Source organism: Cucurbita pepo, chromosome LG02, assembly GCF_002806865.2.
Source record: "Cucurbita pepo subsp. pepo cultivar mu-cu-16 chromosome LG02, ASM280686v2, whole genome shotgun sequence".
NCBI lineage: Eukaryota > Viridiplantae > Streptophyta > Magnoliopsida > Cucurbitales > Cucurbitaceae > Cucurbita > Cucurbita pepo.
Genome location: NC_036639.1, coordinates 2,902,255 through 2,919,396, shown reverse-complemented (window position 1 = coordinate 2,919,396; position 17,142 = coordinate 2,902,255). Strand labels below are relative to the sequence as shown.

General features: G+C 36.9%; 1 protein-coding gene, 1 long non-coding RNA gene and 1 pseudogene across 3 annotated transcripts; 2 read left to right on the top strand and 1 right to left on the bottom strand.

Moving 5' to 3' along the window:
• Positions 1–1,617: 1,617 nt before the first annotated feature.
• On the top strand, positions 1,618–8,781 carry LOC111787639 (annotated as a pseudogene).
• A 100-nt stretch (positions 8,782–8,881) lies between these two features.
• Positions 8,882–12,247, bottom strand: LOC111789014 (amino acid permease 6-like). The gene is made up of 7 exons (XM_023669626.1): positions 12,046–12,247; positions 11,725–11,958; positions 11,545–11,638; positions 11,068–11,282; positions 10,850–10,980; positions 9,616–9,843; positions 8,882–9,499 (listed from the first exon to the last, which is right to left on the bottom strand). The coding sequence occupies exons 1-7, from the start codon at positions 12,155–12,157 to the stop codon at positions 9,074–9,076; spliced, it is 1,440 nt and encodes a 479-aa protein (XP_023525394.1). The 5' UTR covers positions 12,158–12,247; the 3' UTR covers positions 8,882–9,073.
• Positions 9,721–11,363, top strand: LOC111789015. 2 transcript variants are annotated; one of them, XR_002814252.1, is made up of 4 exons: positions 9,721–9,857; positions 9,957–10,033; positions 10,113–10,369; positions 11,058–11,363. It is a non-coding gene; the product is annotated as an uncharacterized LOC111789015 (long non-coding RNA). The 2 variants fall into 2 exon arrangements; XR_002814253.1 differs by having other exon boundaries at positions 9,773–9,857; positions 9,963–10,033.
• Positions 12,248–17,142: the final 4,895 nt, after the last annotated feature.

The following is a 17,142-nucleotide window of genomic DNA, read 5'->3' as shown; positions in this document are numbered from 1 at the left end:
CGGAAATCTCTGTTTAGTCAATCCGCTATCTGGAATTGTTTCTATTAATGAAATGCATCTCGATTAATTTGTCGAATCAAGAATTGGCTGTTGCACGTAATCTGTCTGTTTGTTGCACGGAGTAGAACCCTAGACATTTCAGTACAAAACAACCTAATGTTTGAGATTCTCCGTCTCTCTAATTCTACTGATCATCAATCCACAAGAACTCAAGGAGTAATTGTATGATTTTATCCAATTACATCAATTAGGTTGGTTATTGCTGTGCGAGTTCGTTTTGATGATTCAGTTCGACTAATGCTTTTGATTCTGAGGTTGAATGAAGACAACCATAAGATTTGATGTGAAATATTTGAAAAAGAATAACAAATGCAAAAATAATTTATTGATATCGAAGAAAACGCATTTAGCTAGATTTGATTATCTTTTTTTCTTTGTGGAATTCAACTCATTTGTTGTGAGATCAAGAACATTTGATCAACAGATTTTTTACAAATTAATTTTCTCTTTCAACTTTTTCTCAATTTTAACAGCCTCAAACAACAAAATACTTTCTTTTATACCAAATAAAATCGAGTATAATTAAATTAAGACTTCAGAATTCTAGACAGCTCACCACTCAAAACACAGACTTTAGAACTCGTACCACAAACATCAACATATTAAATCTACTAATTAACACCACCTAACTTATTATTAATCTTCACTTCTTAACCCCCACCCGATTACATCTAATCGGGTCGGGTCGGGTCGAAAAAAACCCGCCAGCTGAATAAGACAAAACATTTCAGAGCTCAAATGGCATCATCTGGCCAAGTCGGGACCGTTTAGTAAACCCGACCCGACTCAGCTTACCAGCAACCGGAGAAATTATGCAAAACGCCAAAGACCTCTAGCTCTCTCTTCTGGAATTTCAAGTGTAAGCGATTTCGGTCATTTCTCCAACTTCTTTTGCACTGCTCGGAGCTCAATAACTGAACGGCATTTCCCACCGGAATATCCCCTGCTACTGTAAGTTTTTTTTAGTAGTGGATATTATACTCTTCTTCAAGCTTTTCATTATCTTGCCTAAGCCGGGTTGGTCTCCACAGTTTAAGCTTTAATGGTCTCCATACTTACTTCATTTAGCCACTCAAAATTTAATACTCGATCATTTGCCAAACTCATACGTTTGTAATTTTTTATGATGCAAGGAAATGGATATTCTCAGTATGTGTGGGATTGCATTCCCCTAGCTTCATGGCGCTGGGTTATTTTTTGTTTCTTTTGTGTTTTTCATTTAGACGAATGTGTTTTCCTTAACTTGATTATATTTTTTTGATAATTGAAATTGGCAGTAGCAACTCATCATTAGTGAACAGTCATTGGATTCCATGAGATGTTTTGTTTAAAGTATATGTTCTACTGCTTGTAAATGTTATCCCTGATTCATGTTCCCAGCATGAAACAAGAAAATGATGAACCAAAAAGGAAAAAGAATCAAAGCATTTTATAATATATTACTATTGCCCGACTGCTGGTCCCAACTGTTGAAGTTTTGCACATCTGTCTCCTATGGGTATTTTGAAATAAATTTTGGGCAATCACTGAAAGAAAATAGTGGTCTGTGGAGGTGGCATGCCTTGAGTTATTTTAGCCATAAGGCCCATAGTTTTGTGTCAGGGCGATATGTTGAGTTTCTAATGTTCGATTTTTATTCACACTTTTATTTTGATGATATGGATGCAGATTAGTGGAGGAGTTGATGTGGTGAAGAAGGCTCTTGAACTTGTTTTTCAGCAGCTAATGGAAATTTCTCCCCATGATAAAGATACTGTCGCCTCAAGCATGACTGCACAGTCATCACATTCTTCTGAACAGTCTCTTTCTAAGGCTCATGAATATCATCTGGGTAGTAGTTCTTTTAATACTCATGGAGGCCCTTACTCTGTGCCGCGTGATGTTGACAATTTTCGTTCCATTGTTCCTTCTCTTGCTCCTAAACAGTATGAAACCAGCATTCCTGGTCGAATCCAACCTTCTCATGAAATTTAAAGTTTTCGGTTATTTTGCCCATCTGAGAGAGTTGGAAATGTAATTGGAAAAGGAGGAACAATAGTTAAGACTCTTCAGCAAGAGACAAACTGTGACATCAAAGTTGTTGAAGTGTGCTGCGGAAGATGAAGAAGTAGTTCAGGTTTGTTCACCAGTTACATATATCATACATGATAATAACAGGATCTTACAAATTTGGTTAAGATTATATCACTGCAGATTAATGCCAAGTAGTTGATGTTTATTTTGGTTAGGGTATTTTGGTCGTCCTTCATCATCTGGTACTTCTTGCATCTAACTTTAAACCATTACTTGCATGTCACTTTACTGACAGATAAATGGAGAGCCCGAAGCAGTTCAAGATGCCATGTTGCAGATCACTACTCGGCTGAGACATCATTTTTTCCGCGATGCATTTCCATCAGTTAATAGTCATCCAAATCCTGCATTCGTAGATCGACTTCCTTCATATTTTGGAAGGAGAGAATTATCACCTCCAGGAGTTTATTCAAATTTAGGCCCCTCATTTCATAAGCTTGATGCTCTTAGTGGCATTCCTTCACTTAGTGATTTGCGGGATGATCGGCCTCCTTTTCTTCATAGGCCTGGTGCTTCCTTCTCTATTGTCTGATAGAAAACCATGGAGCTCCCAGGTCTTTAACACTTTTTCCCCCCCACAATTAGTTTTTGGTGTCTGTAACTGTGATGATGTTTTAGCCAAATAAAGAAGACTGGTGTTGGTCTAAAGTTGATAATCTTTTCTCTCCTTTGAACTGTATTTCAGGGACTAGTTGAAGGTGGTGTTGGCTTGCCAGACTTCGCAGGAGCCCATCGTAGAAGAATGGCTGGATTTGGAGGGTTTGCTATCTGCCACTTCAATTACTTTTGCTCTATTAAGAGGATATTTTGCGGTGATAATTAGTTAGAATATATCTCACATATTTAGGGAGTTGTTAGTATAGATTTGATTAACCGTATATTTTATTTATTTACCAGATTTAGTTAGATATATATTTTTTCTATTTTTAGGTATTAGTTGATAGTTTGTATCCTATTTAAACGTGGTAAACATGAATGAAGATCATACTTTCGATCCCAATTCTATTTCTATTTCTCATTCTTAACATGGTATCAGAGCACCGATCTTGGTGTTCTTAAATATCAAAATTTCCTTTATGGCGGAATCAGCCAAATCCAGCTTCAAAATTTCGGATGTTGATTTAACACATCCGTACTATATTCATCACTCTGATCAGCCAGGATATTCACTTGTTCCAATCAAATTAAATGGAGCAAATTACCAATCCTGGAGTAAATCAGTTATGCATGCTCTTATTGCCAAGAAGAAAATTGGCTTCATTGATGGCACAATTGAGGAACCGTCCCAAGATGCAAATTCAACCGAATTCGAACTCTGGAATCAGTGCAACAGTATGATAATATCTTGGTTAACTCATTCCGTTGAAGCAGATATCGCTAAAGGCATTATTCACGCCAAGACAGCTCATCAAGTGTGGGTTGATCTTCACGATCAATTCTCACAAAAGAATGCTCCAGCAATTTTTCAAATACAAAACTCGATAGCAACGATGTCACAAGGAACCATGGCGCTGTCAACATATTTCACCAAGCTCAAAGCACTTTGGGATGAACTGGAAGCGTACCGCACACCATTTACCTGTAATCAACGTCAAATACATATTGATCAACGCGAAGAAGACAAATTGATGCAATTGCTCATGGGGCTTAATCAGTCTTATAAAACGGTGAGATCTAACATATTGATGATGTCTCCATTACCTAATGTGAGGCAAGCCTATTCATTACTTGTACAAGAAGAGATGCAGCGTCAGGTAACTTCCGAACCTACTGAGAAAATCTCGATTGCATCAGCAGTGCAAAAGAAAACAATATATTCAAAATTCGCCAAGGACAAATTGTGTGAACACTGCAATAAAAGTGGTCATACAATCAATGAGTGTCGAATTCTTAAGTTTCACTGTAAGTTTTGTGATAGAAGGGGCCATACAGAAGATCGGTGTCGACAGAAAAATAATTCTGGAAGGACAAGACAAGACAATCAACACAATAACCGTGGATATCGATCATCTGCAAATATGGCCGATGTTTCACAGTTGAATACAGAAGAACAGTCACCTAATTCCATTCCAAATTTTTCTTCTGAGCAATTACGACAGATAGCACAAGCCTTATCTGCAATCAATCATCACCCTTCTGGTAATTCTGACAATCACATCAATGTTGCAGGTTTGTTTCCCATATCTACATTATCTATTAACTCTGCGAGTTCTAATTCATGGATTCTCGATAGTGGAGCTACGGATCATATAGTATCAAAATCTTCTGTTATGACTGAACCAAAGGCTGCCATCATGTCTGCAATAAATTTGCCTAATGGAGAGACAGCACGTGTGTCACATACTGGCAATATTTCTCTTAGCCCTAACCTTCAATTAAACAACGTTTTATGTGTGCCTTCATTCAATTTAAACCTAATGTCGATCAGCAAACTTACCAATAACTTGAAATGTTATGTCACCTTCTATCCTGATTCTTGTGTTATGCAGGACTTGGCTACGGGGAAGATGATTGGCTCGGGTAAACAATTTGGAGGTCTCTATCATATTTCTTCATCTCCAATCAAATCTTCAGCTCATCAAGTATCTCAGTCATCTGATTTGTGGCATTTACGCCTAGGTCATCCTTCCTTTTCTCGTTTTAAATTTCTAGCTGATCAATTGCATCTTAATAATGCGAGTTATTCTCATAATTGTAGTATCTGCCCGTTAGCAAAACAAACTAGGTTGTCTTTCCCAAGAAGTTCAATAACAACCCATTCTGCTTTTGATCTGATACATTGTGATGTTTGGGGACCACATAAAATTCCTACCCATTCTGGTTTGCGTTTTTTTCTCACTATTGTTGATGATTTTACTCGATGTACTTGGGTTTTTTTAATGCAACATAAGTCAGAAGTACATCATTTGTTAATGAACTTTGTTAAATTCGTTCAAACTCAATTTCATACTACTATCAAGATAGTTCGATCAGACAATGGGACTGAGTTCCTATCTTTGCAACCATTCTTTACTTCTTGTGGTATTGAATTTCAGCGCACTTGTGTCTATACTCCACAACAAAATGGAGTCGTAGAACGCAAGCATCGCCATATCCTAAATGTAGCTAGGTCTCTTCTTTTTCAGTCACAGGTTCCACTTAATTTTTGGGGAGAGTGCATTTTAACGGCTGTTTATCTTATAAATAGAACGCCATCACCATTATTATCTAACAAGACACCCTTTGAAGCACTCTACAAACGACCACCTACATTTCATCATCTTAAAGTTTTTGGTTGTAAATGTTATGCAACTATAGTACATCCTAAGCAAAAATTTGAACCTAGGGCAACTCCTTGTGTTTTCGTAGGATATCCTTGTGGTCATAAAGGTTACAAGTTGTATGACATGCAATCTCACAAATTCTTTATCAGCCGTGATGTCAAATTTTGTGAAGATGATTTTCCTTTTTCATCAGCTTCACAAACTTCGACATTAGCTCCTTCGACTCCTGTTGTACCACTTCATGATCCATCCTACTCAAACATCCATCCTCCACCTTCTATTCCTTCACCTCCTACTCCGTCGTCTCCTCCACCTTCTCCAGATTCGCCCACTAATTCCAATCCTATCCCACCTGATACATCAGCTCCACTTCGACGTTCTACTCGTACTAAACAGCCTCCAGCTTGGCATAAGGATTATGAGATGTCTTCTGGAGCCAATCATTTAACCTCTAGCTCAAGTCCCGGCACTGGCACCAGGTATCCCCTTCATCATTACCTTTCATTCTCTCGTTTTTCTCCTACTCAACGTGCTTTTCTAGCTCTTATTACATCCCAGACAGAACCTAAAACCTATGACGAGGCAGTTGGCGACCCGTTATGGCAGCAGGCTATGAATGATGAAATTGCAGCTTTGGAACGTAATCATACATGGTCTCTCGTTCCTCTACCACTTGGTCATAAAGCTATTGGTTGTCGTTGGGTGTACAAAATTAAATACAACTCTGATGGTTCTGTTGAACGTTATAAAGCTCGACTAGTAGCAAAGGGATACACTCAGGTTGAAGGTATTGATTACACAGAAACATTTTCCCCTACAGCGAAACTTACTACACTTCGTTGCTTACTCACTGTTGCTGCTGCTCGAAAATGGTTCACCCATCAGTTGGATGTTCAAAATGCCTTTCTCCATGGTAATCTAGACGAGGAAGTTTATATGTCTTTACCACCAGGTCTTCGCCGACAGGGGGAGAATACAGTATGTCGGCTCCATAAATCTCTTTATGGATTAAAACAGGCTTCTCGCAATTGGTTCTCCATATTTTCTACAACTATACAAAATGCAGGCTACACTCAGTCCAAAGCAGATTACTCTTTGTTTACTAAGAGTAAAGGTACTTCTTTCACTGCAGTTCTAATCTATGTTGATGATATTCTGTTGACAGGCAATGATCTCGAAGAAATTCAATATCTCAAGACTAGTTTACTCCAGAAATTTCTTATCAAAGATTTAGGAAATTTGAAATATTTTCTAGGCATTGAATTTTCTCGATCTAGAAAAGGAATTTTTATGTCTCAAAGGAAGTATGCTCTAGACATACTTCAAGACACAGGTCTTACAGGAGCACGTCCAGACAAATTTCCTATGGAGCAAAATCTGAAACTTTCTTTAACTGAAGGAGAGAAGTTGAATGATCCAAGTAAATACAGACGGTTGATTGGCAGATTAATATATTTGACCGTCACTAGGCCTGACATAGCTTATTCAGTTCGTATGCTTAGCCAATTTATGCATGAACCAAGAAAACCACATTGGGAGGCAGCTCTTCGAGTTCTGAGGTACATCAAAGGCACTCCTGGTCAAGGACTTCTACTGCCATCTGAAAACAATTTAAGATTACAGGCATATTGCGATTCTGACTGGGGTGGTTGTCGAACTTCCAGACGATCTATTTCTGGGTTCTGCATTTTCCTCGGAAATTCAATTATTTCTTGGAAGTCTAAAAAGCAGACTAATGTGTCCAGATCATCAGCAGAAGCCGAGTATCGAGCTATGGCAAATACTTGTTTAGAGTTAACTTGGTTAAGATACATTCTTCAAGACTTGAATGTTCCACTGTCCGAACCAGCATTATTATATTGTGATAATCAAGCAGCATTACATATAGCAGCCAATCCAGTTTTTCATGAACGTACGAAACACATTGAAATAGATTGTCATATAGTTCGAGAAAAGTTACAAGCTGGAATCATCAAACCGTATTATGTATCGACCAAAATGCAATTGGCAGATGTTTTTACTAAAGCTTTGGGAAGACAACAATTTGACTTTTTGAAGGACAAGTTGGGTGTGATCGACATACACTCTCCAACTTGAGGGGGAGTATTAAGAGGATATTTTGCGGTGATAATTAGTTAGAATATATCTCACATATTTAGGGAGTTGTTAGTATAGATTTGATTAACCGTATATTTTATTTATTTACCAGATTTAGTTAGATATATATTTTTTCTATTTTTAGGTATTAGTTGATAGTTTGTATCCTATTTAAACGTGGTAAACATGAATGAAGATCATACTTTCGATCCCAATTCTATTTCTATTTCTCATTCTTAACATGCTCCCTTATGGAGATCAGTGTTTGATTTTCATTTTCTTTATGCAGAGGAAATAATCCAGCTATTATTACGAGCACCACTGTTGAAGTAGTTGTTCCTAGAAACCTTGTCCCTGTTATTTGTGGAGAGAATGGTGAATGTTTGAGACAGATTCGTCAGGTATGAATATTCATTTTTGTATTTTTGATCCAAAGGACAAAAAGAAAAAGTTTTTTTTAAAAAAGATATTACATATTTATTTAGAAAATTGTTTTGCGAAATGCCCATACATCATGTCATCATATAGATGCCATAAGCTAGTTTGCATAATAAGTAATTGTCTCACTTGAAGCGTTGTGCTCGATCTCAATGTTTGTTTTCTTTTTAGTACTTTTAGATCTTTGAAGTGAGCCTATTCGTTCACGGGGGCATGTCATGCATGCTTTAGTTCCCTTTTTCTGAAAGTCTTTATGTATGGGATAATGTCTTAAAGTGATTCTGATAGAGAGATCACGGTGAAACATTTGCAGTCATTTAAAAATGAAGTTCCAATTAGTAATCTAGTTTTATAATATGAAGGAAGCTTTTCATTAGACCTCCGATTAGTAATGTACTGAAAGGTAGTAATAGTCACAGCTATCTCACAGGACCCATCTTTCTTGTAGGTTTCTGATGCAAAAATTACGATTTCCGAACCAAAGCAAGGAGCAGTTGAAACTCTAGTTATCATTTCTGGAACGCCTGAGCAGACTCATGCTGCCCAGAGTCTTATTCAAGCTTTTGTTATCAGTGAGACCGAGTCTAGTTGATTTGTTTTCTTTGGTAATCATATGGTTTCCCCAATTTGGCTATTTAAATATTGTTTAACAGGAGGGTAGTGTACTGGTTTCCACTGGTCTTAGTCGGAATTTATTTCTGATCGTAGGTATAGACGACGACCACTTTCTTATCTCTGAGCCGATTGTTTCGGAGAAAGGATGTTGCACAGACGAGTGTTAACTGCTGATACGCCTTAGGGGCAGTTAGTTTTGCCATAATCTGGAAATTTTGACATACACTTGGGAGCTCTTGTGACATTTCCCCCCTCAATATGTAAACACAGCCTAACGATGATCATGTTTTTGTGAAACTTGTAAGCATATATTGTACTTAGGGGCAGAATAGCAGTTGCAGAAAGATATTTATTTTTATTGATAAATTGCATTATTCCTTTTCCTTTTTCCCTACTAAAACATATCGCCTTAATGTAGAGGCTGTCCAATAAGGTTGTTGAAAATTTAGGAGTAGATGTAAATTCAAGTTCACTTTGAGACAATGCTGTTTGGTGACGTTTATAAGATTACTGGACTTTGCTACTAATCAAATCTCAACTTGGAAGGGCTTGTATTTCTTCACTTCATGTGCCAGGGATTGAATTGATCCAGCAGCAGCCATTAGTGAAATGACCAAGCAGGCCCAGCTCAATATCTTCAGCCAGATCCAGGTGAAAGAGAATCTGGGCAATTTAGTCCTTGCTATGTACATCTCGACCGGAAAGTAGACTGTCAATGGCCAAAATGAAGTAGCCCCAAGCAAAGCAAGGAAAGCATTGAAGAATGGGAATATCATAGCTATCACAGTCGTCACTATCACATATGCTGTCCTCCAAATCAATCTGAAGTAGCTGAGCGGATACTCTCCATTAAAAGGTAACTTGATGATGTGCTCTGTTGTTATGAATTTGCTTTCTGGCCACCTTGTGCTGCACCATTTTTCCACGAACCCATACACGGGTTGGCAGAATACCTGCAGGTTATAGTATTCATGTACAAAACTTAGAACATAAACTGATGGAGTACTAAAAGGTTAAGTTTCACAAATGTCGTTCATGTAGGAGTTGGGAACTGATCAATTGATTTCACCTGGTAAGCACCAACTAGGTGAACAGCAATGCAGATATTGGCGAAGTCAATGAGCCAAAAGGGCTCGTAGAATCCGAAGCCAGTAAGGAAATTTCCTGGTGCATTGTTTCCGAATGCTGCATAACCAACACAACCACAGAGTATGTAGAAAAGACTGGTGGTTGAGATGCCGACAAAAGTTGCCCTCTTCATTGCTTTGTTTTCTGGTGGGCTTGATCTCAATGTGTCCTGTAAATTCATGGGTAAGTCATTGAGCTGTGAGTTCATTGCTAGTTTTGGATTTGTTGCTACATTATCTTGAGCAGAATAATACGTATGATTGTGAGCTTTCAACATGATAGGAACAGGGACATGCTGGGCCAAACCTTGGCCCCGGGGGAATGATGCAAGCGACAAGAGTTGGAACATCATCAAAATGGTAACACATCTGTTTTCAGCAGTAAAGATGGAAAAACTGGAGATTTTAAATGTAATTTATTGTATGATTGGTTTTAAAGGGGTCCACAGGAAGAAGTTTGTTGGACCGTCGTCTCAAATCCATACGAAACTCTGTGATGGTGATGTAATGAATCTGCACCCAAACCCAGAAAGAAAGGAAGATGCCATTTTTCTGGGTGCTGAAGATTGGGACCGCCTTTACAGTACAGTGGATGTGGTCCACGCAATTTCTATGGTCCATAGAATCCAAATCCGAGCCGAAATTTCAACCACAATCATTCTTATCCAAACGAAAAACAGAGTTCAACGATAATTGGTACGCACTCTTTTCTTCTTTGTATTTACTAGATCTCTAAATTTTCAAAGTTTATGGTTAAATAGTACTTGAAAAAGATGATAGTTTAAGCAATAGTTTACTTTAAATGTGAATGTGAGTATTCTATAAAGTAAATAACAAAGAAGAAAGCAAACAAGATGTCAAGTCAGTGTCGTTCCGAAACTGGACCCCGTACCGTAACAGAACAACTCTTTGACATTGCCTCTCATATAATGGCTCCTCTTACTGTTGAAGATTTTTGTAGTGTTATTGTTTAGCCACACTGTTATGTCTCTTACATGTTCTTCATTCATTTTTCAACCTTCCCCCCCACGCTTCTTTCCTTTCATTTTCATACCCACCTCTTATTTTCTTCCCACTCACAACTAGAATCTGCCTTTTTTTATTGAAATTCCTTTACTTAAATTGCTGTTGAAGTTTCAACTCTAATGGTAGATAGGAAAGAAAGAAAGAACTTACCTGTATTTCAACGAGGACGGTAGAGTAGGCATAAGCAAAGGCAATATCCCCAATAGCTCGGAAGGCCCTGAATACTTTCTCCTGTCCTGAGACATCAATCCCTGTCAAGCTTGTTTGTCCATTCTCACCACCTTCAACACACAAAAATGTGACTCATAATTTTGTACCATAAAAACTATGTTTCAATCTTATATCTTTATGTGTTTAGGTATGTATACTTGCGACTTTTGCGATGGACAGGCCGACGCCAATGCTAGCGTAAGCAAACGACATGACAGCGGCGAGAATAGAGAGCCATGAGAGCTTGTGGAAGTTGGGAATTTGGCTGAGCAACACTTGCATGGCCGAAAATAGTAGCATGTATGGAACACCAGAGACGGTGCAGTCTGCCTGATGCCCATTCTTGTGGTAGCAATTTGACTTCTTCACCGCTCTGATTTCATTTCATTAGTCACAAAATCATTGTTAACTTAGCATTTTAAACCATCTTAATTTACATCTCGGGTTGGTCTACGAACTGTTAGGTTGTGAATTTCAGTTACCCGTGTTTAAGAATATTTTAAAACTTTAAGAACCTATTAGACACGTACAAAATACAAGGGGAGTTTAATACTTAGCAACAAAACCGAACAAAGCTTTTAATACCTAATAAAGAAACAGGAGATTGACTTCAATAGAGGCTAAAGTACACTTACACCATGCTAATAGAGGCAGTAATGGTGTAGCCAATGCTAATTCCAACCAAATTACCATACTGAGCTAACCCACAAAGCTTAAACTTTGTTCCTCCTGCACCATTCCAAGATAACCCAACTCAACAAAATGGTGGAGAGATCAAAACAGAAGATTTCAGTTTAGTTTAGTTTTAGTGTTACCCAAATGAGCTTTGACAACATCCATGTAAGTGTAGTTCCTTTTCCCAGTTACTGGGTCTGGAGCTCTATAACAATCAGCCAACATGGTGGAAGTGAAATATGTGATAAACGAAAACGCCACCAAAACTGCCGGTCCGACCACCCAACCCAACTGCGCGATCGTCCATGCCAAAGATAGAACTCCCGACCCAATCACCGCCGTGATGATATGAGCACTTGCAGTAACCCATGTTCCTTCAATCCACAATCCACACGTATATGTATATCAGCTTATAATAGCTTAAGTAGATAAGATACAAATAGTAATACAACTTTCACTACCTGTTCGCTTCTCTCGACCATCATCATCGAAGTCCTTGCCAAACCCGCCCAAGGCAGCTTCTGGGTTTTGGTCGAGGTGCATGGAGTTCTTAGGGAATTGATGTGTAGCCATTTTTGGTTGCTTGTAGAGAGGATGGATATGGGAAGTGAAGGGGAGAGCTATGATATAAATATAGGAAGCAAAAAGTGGGATTTTAGAGAAGAAAAAAGATGCAACGAATAAGGAAAGGTTGATTGTGTTTTATTGCTTTGGCTCAAAAAAGAAGAATATAGAATTCAAGTCCTGCAAGGAAATCTCTCACAAGTTAAATTAGTAGTAATGATCTTCAAAGAATAAATCTTTATTCATCCCTTCTATTATTTTAAACCAATTTTTACTTAATTCCCGTTTTACCCTTTTCAGAGTTCGTCTCGACGTTTACGTAAAACTTTGTCCAAATTTAAAGGAGCCTTTGGAGAGTTACCGATCTAAAATTCATGATATTCGGACTAAAATTTATTCGAACTTTAACCTATTAAGATTCTGAACCGTTAAAAACTCAAAATTACCTACTTTTCAGGAGTTGTCTCAAACGTTCAAAAAGGGTCAAAAGGAAAATAGGAGAATTTTGGGGGGTGAAATGTAAAACGTCCTCCACCATCAATAGTGGGTGTATAGCTTTTTGTTTGCTAAAAAGCCCTCCAAAATTCATCATGAAAATTGGAAATTCTTCTCTTACATTCAACCTTTCACTTAATCGCCCGATACCGTGACCAAAATTTTAAAGTCGTATTTCGAATTTACACGTCCTTAACGCTTAAAGAATTAATAACAAAATTACTTACAGATACATGTATTCAGAGGTTCATTAGTTCATATTTAATTAGGTGCACGATTTTGATCTATACATAGTTAATATTTAATTTGATGCATGGTTTTGGTCCTAAACAGTATTCGAAAATGTCCCAAATTACCTATATATACATACGCCGACATTGGTGGAAAATATAGCAAATCAATTTAACATCATTTTCTAATAATACAAAGTTCTGTTCTCTCTAAAGTTCTGTCACCAACAAAATAATCGACTGTCCGTTAAAAAATAATTTTAATTAAATCATTTTTTTTTTTAGAAAATTGATTTATATTCTAATGGGAATATGTGTCAAAATGTAAATTTAATTAAGTGGAAGGTACCTTATCTAAATAAAGAATCACGACATGAATGGAGAATAATAGATAAAGATAAATCTTGTACCTTTCTTAAAATTAATTAAATAAACTAAAATAATAATAAATAAATAAATAAAATAATTAGTAATATTTTTTAAAATATTGCTACTTATTAAATGATAATTTATTAATACTAATATTTTTATTACATAAATTAAATAATTTTTGGTAAAAGGAAATAAAATGGAAAAATAGGAATTAATAAATAAATAAATAAATAAAAATTAGGAAAAAAAAACATGTGTGGTGCGTACGCACATTGGCCTGTCGTTGGCGACATCTTTTTGTGCACTATTTTCCAAATAATTATACTCACTTATCGTATTATTGTTATTTTTATTATCCAATTTTCCTTTTTCAATAAACAATTATTTATTTTATTATAAAATAAATACATAAATAAAGTCGAGAATAAGGCAAGGCATGTTATTCAGAATCTTAAGTGATAGCTCCATACGTGTAAAGTCTTCAAACTTTTCTTTTTGTTTTCGAAATAAAAAATGTCATGAGGTCTCTCAGACGAGAGCTCAAGTCCACCGCTAGTAAATATAGTCCGAGTCCCACGTTGGTACGAGACTTTGAGAGCTTATGCTCACGCACAATATCATATCATTGTGGAGATTCGTGATTCTTAACAGAGATTTCATCACCTTTATAAACAACCAATGTCTTCTTTCTGTTATTCTTCGTGTTCTTCATCTAGATCGAGTGTGTGAGTTGTGCGATCCTAATATTTCCAACACACAATCTTCACCTTCGAGACTTTGTCCCTTATCTTAACGAGCTTACAAATCTCCCCTAGGTTTTTACGGGTTGGTGGTGTATTATGAGAGTGAATGTGACTTAAAGGGCAAAAATAATATTTTTTGTATTTATATAGTTGGAATTAAGGTATGAATGGAACATTTTTAGGTTGGATTGCATTAAAGTGGAATATTGGTTCATGTTTTTCCTAAGAAAAACAACCTTGATGTGACTTTATCATTAATTAATTATTTATTTATTTATTTTTGTATAATTATATCCTTAAACTTTTAATTTTGTGTCACTTTTTACATATTTGAGATTTTTTTTTTTAAATTATCGAACAAATTAAATTTAAATTCCTTAATTTTTTTAAAAAATATTAAAAATAACACAGACTTATTTGATACAAATTTAAAAATTAATATATTATGTTTGACATTGACTTTATTAAATAAGTCGTTAAGTCTTCTCGACCTAAAAAGTGATGCTAACGTGACATATGGTAAATAAAAGGAGTACGTAACTCTCGAGGACCACAAATTTGTCCTAATTTTCCAAATAATGTTAATTAAATAATAAATTCAACCCGACCGTACAATCATAAAAATGTATTATTATTATTATATAATAATAAGATCAAAATCCCAAAATTAAATTTGAAATTCGAAATTCCATAGTAAAATGCAATTATACAAAAGGAGACAATGACGTTTGAAACACGTATGGCCCAAACTATTAAAACAAGGGCCCATAATCTAACACATCACGGCCCACTTCCTTTTTTATTTTTTTATTTTTTTTATTTCTGAAAATTGAAATTCTCCCCTATTTATTTCTCTCTAATTTCACTTTTTAACATGAAATATTTCAATTTAGTCCCTGTATTTTAATATATTTTTCAATTATACTCCGTGAAAAATTGACTAATAATGAACCTACGAAACATAGGTCACTTAGGTACGTTAATCATTAGTTAACTTTAGCATGATAAAAGCCAAAAAGTGCTAAAATACAAGCTGAAGTACCTTGTAACCGAGAGCGAGAGGGCAACGTGATTGAAATAGAAGGTCACGCGGGTATTCTCATAATTCAAAAGCTGGTTTCGAGTCCAACGACGTCTAAATTTAAGTTCAAAAAGAAGATTTTCCTCTTACTCGCACCGTCAACGTTCGAGGCGTTATTAGGCATTCAAAAACTAGTGGTATAGTTGAAGGGAAAAAAAAACATAACAATAAAAGAGCAAAAAGATGCTGTGGAAGAGACATACGTCAAATTGCACTGATCTGCTCACTGTCCCCTCTGCTGCTTTGTAGTTACAGTTTGAATGAAACCAATAACGTCACCAGCACTCATTCTATACAAACCGACCGCTAGTAGATATTGTTTTCTTTGTACTTTCCCTTTCGAGCTACCCCTCAAAGTTTTTAAAATGTGTCTACTAAGGAGAGGTTTCCACACCTTTATAAAAAATGTTTCATTCTACTCCCTAACCGATGTGGGATCTCACAATTCACCCTCTTTAGGGCCTAGCGTCTTTGCTCACACACCACCTTGTATCCACCCCCTTTGGAGCTCAGTCTTCCATTGCCCGGTGTCTGGCTCCAATACTACTTGTAAACGCTCAAGCCCACCACTAGCAGATATAGTCCTCTTCATACTTTCTCTTTCAGACTTCCCCACAAGGTTTTTAAAACACGTATGGTAGAGGTTTCCACACTATTATAAAGAATGTTTTGTTCTCCTCTCCAACCAACGTGGGATCTCACAGACCTCTCTTCCTCTTCTAAACAATCACACAAACATATAAACATACTCGTACCTACACATTCATGAGAAATGACGAATACCATCTTCTAATCCTACTGGTTGTCAAGAAACATGTACAACATTGGAACAAAAAAAAGACAAAACATTTCTGTTTCCCTGTTCTTGTTCTTCTCTCTTGACTCGGTGCTCTGATTCTACCCTTATTTGAGCCCAAGTCTTCTCATGTTACTGAGTTCTTGGTGACAGGTAAGGGAACCTTCATAGTTTCTTACCTCCCAAAATTCACCACAGATCAGTTACTGAAAGCACTCAATATGACAGAAATGGGACCCTAAACCTCTGCATAGTTCTTACCCTTCCCTACCTCCAACCAACAAGTAATCAAGTCTGTACACAGGATGACAGGAATCTATTCCTATCTTATTTACCAACATTTTCCCCCCCACACTGTTTTAACTAAACTTTGTGGTGAATGTGTGTGCTTCTGTTACCATATTCCTCTATCGATGTTCTTTTTTCGTATGAATGTATTAAATGAGTATATAGTAGCACCAAAGGAGACGGCTGACCTGATCTCAGAGTTCAACGTCGTGAGACACGGCCTGTAACAGCTCAAGTCCACCGCTAGAAGATATTGTCCTCTTTGGGCTTTCCCTCAAGGTTTTTAAAACGCGTCTGCTAGGGAGAGGTTTCCATACCCTTATAAAGAATGCTTTGTTCCTCTTTCCAACCAACGTGGGATCTCATAATCTACTCTCCTTCGGGACCCAACGTCCTGGCTACCACTCGTTCCCCTCTCCAATCGGTGTGGTGTGGGATCTCACACAACCTGACTTAAATGAACTCAATTGCTCAAACGACCGTTACAAATACGATTCATCACAAAACAAACAAGCAAGCAAGCAAGCAAATACCCCACCCCTTTCCAGACCCATGAATTTGAAAGGCAGTCATATGAATTGATTGTCATTTGTCATATCTTACAGCTTTCTCAGAGACTGGATTCCAAAACAGCAGCAAAAGAAAATTCATGATTGAACACATTTGTTCAAGCAAAAACTAAAAAAGGTAACATTATCCAGAAGGCCTACAAATATCAAGTTAATGGGTTTTAAAAAATGTGATATTAAACAACTTGACAGAAGTACTCTTGTGAAATGTCATAAAGGATAAGCTCCAGAACTGTTCAGGAAGACTTTGCATTGTTCATATGCCAGAATGGAGTAGTTTTTATTGAAGAATTTTGTGAGATCGTACGTCGGCTGGGGAGGAGAACGAAATACCCTTTATAAGGGTGTGGAAATCTCTCCCTTGCAGATGCGTTTAGCCTAAAGAAGACAATATCTGCTAGTGGTGGGCCTGAGTCATTT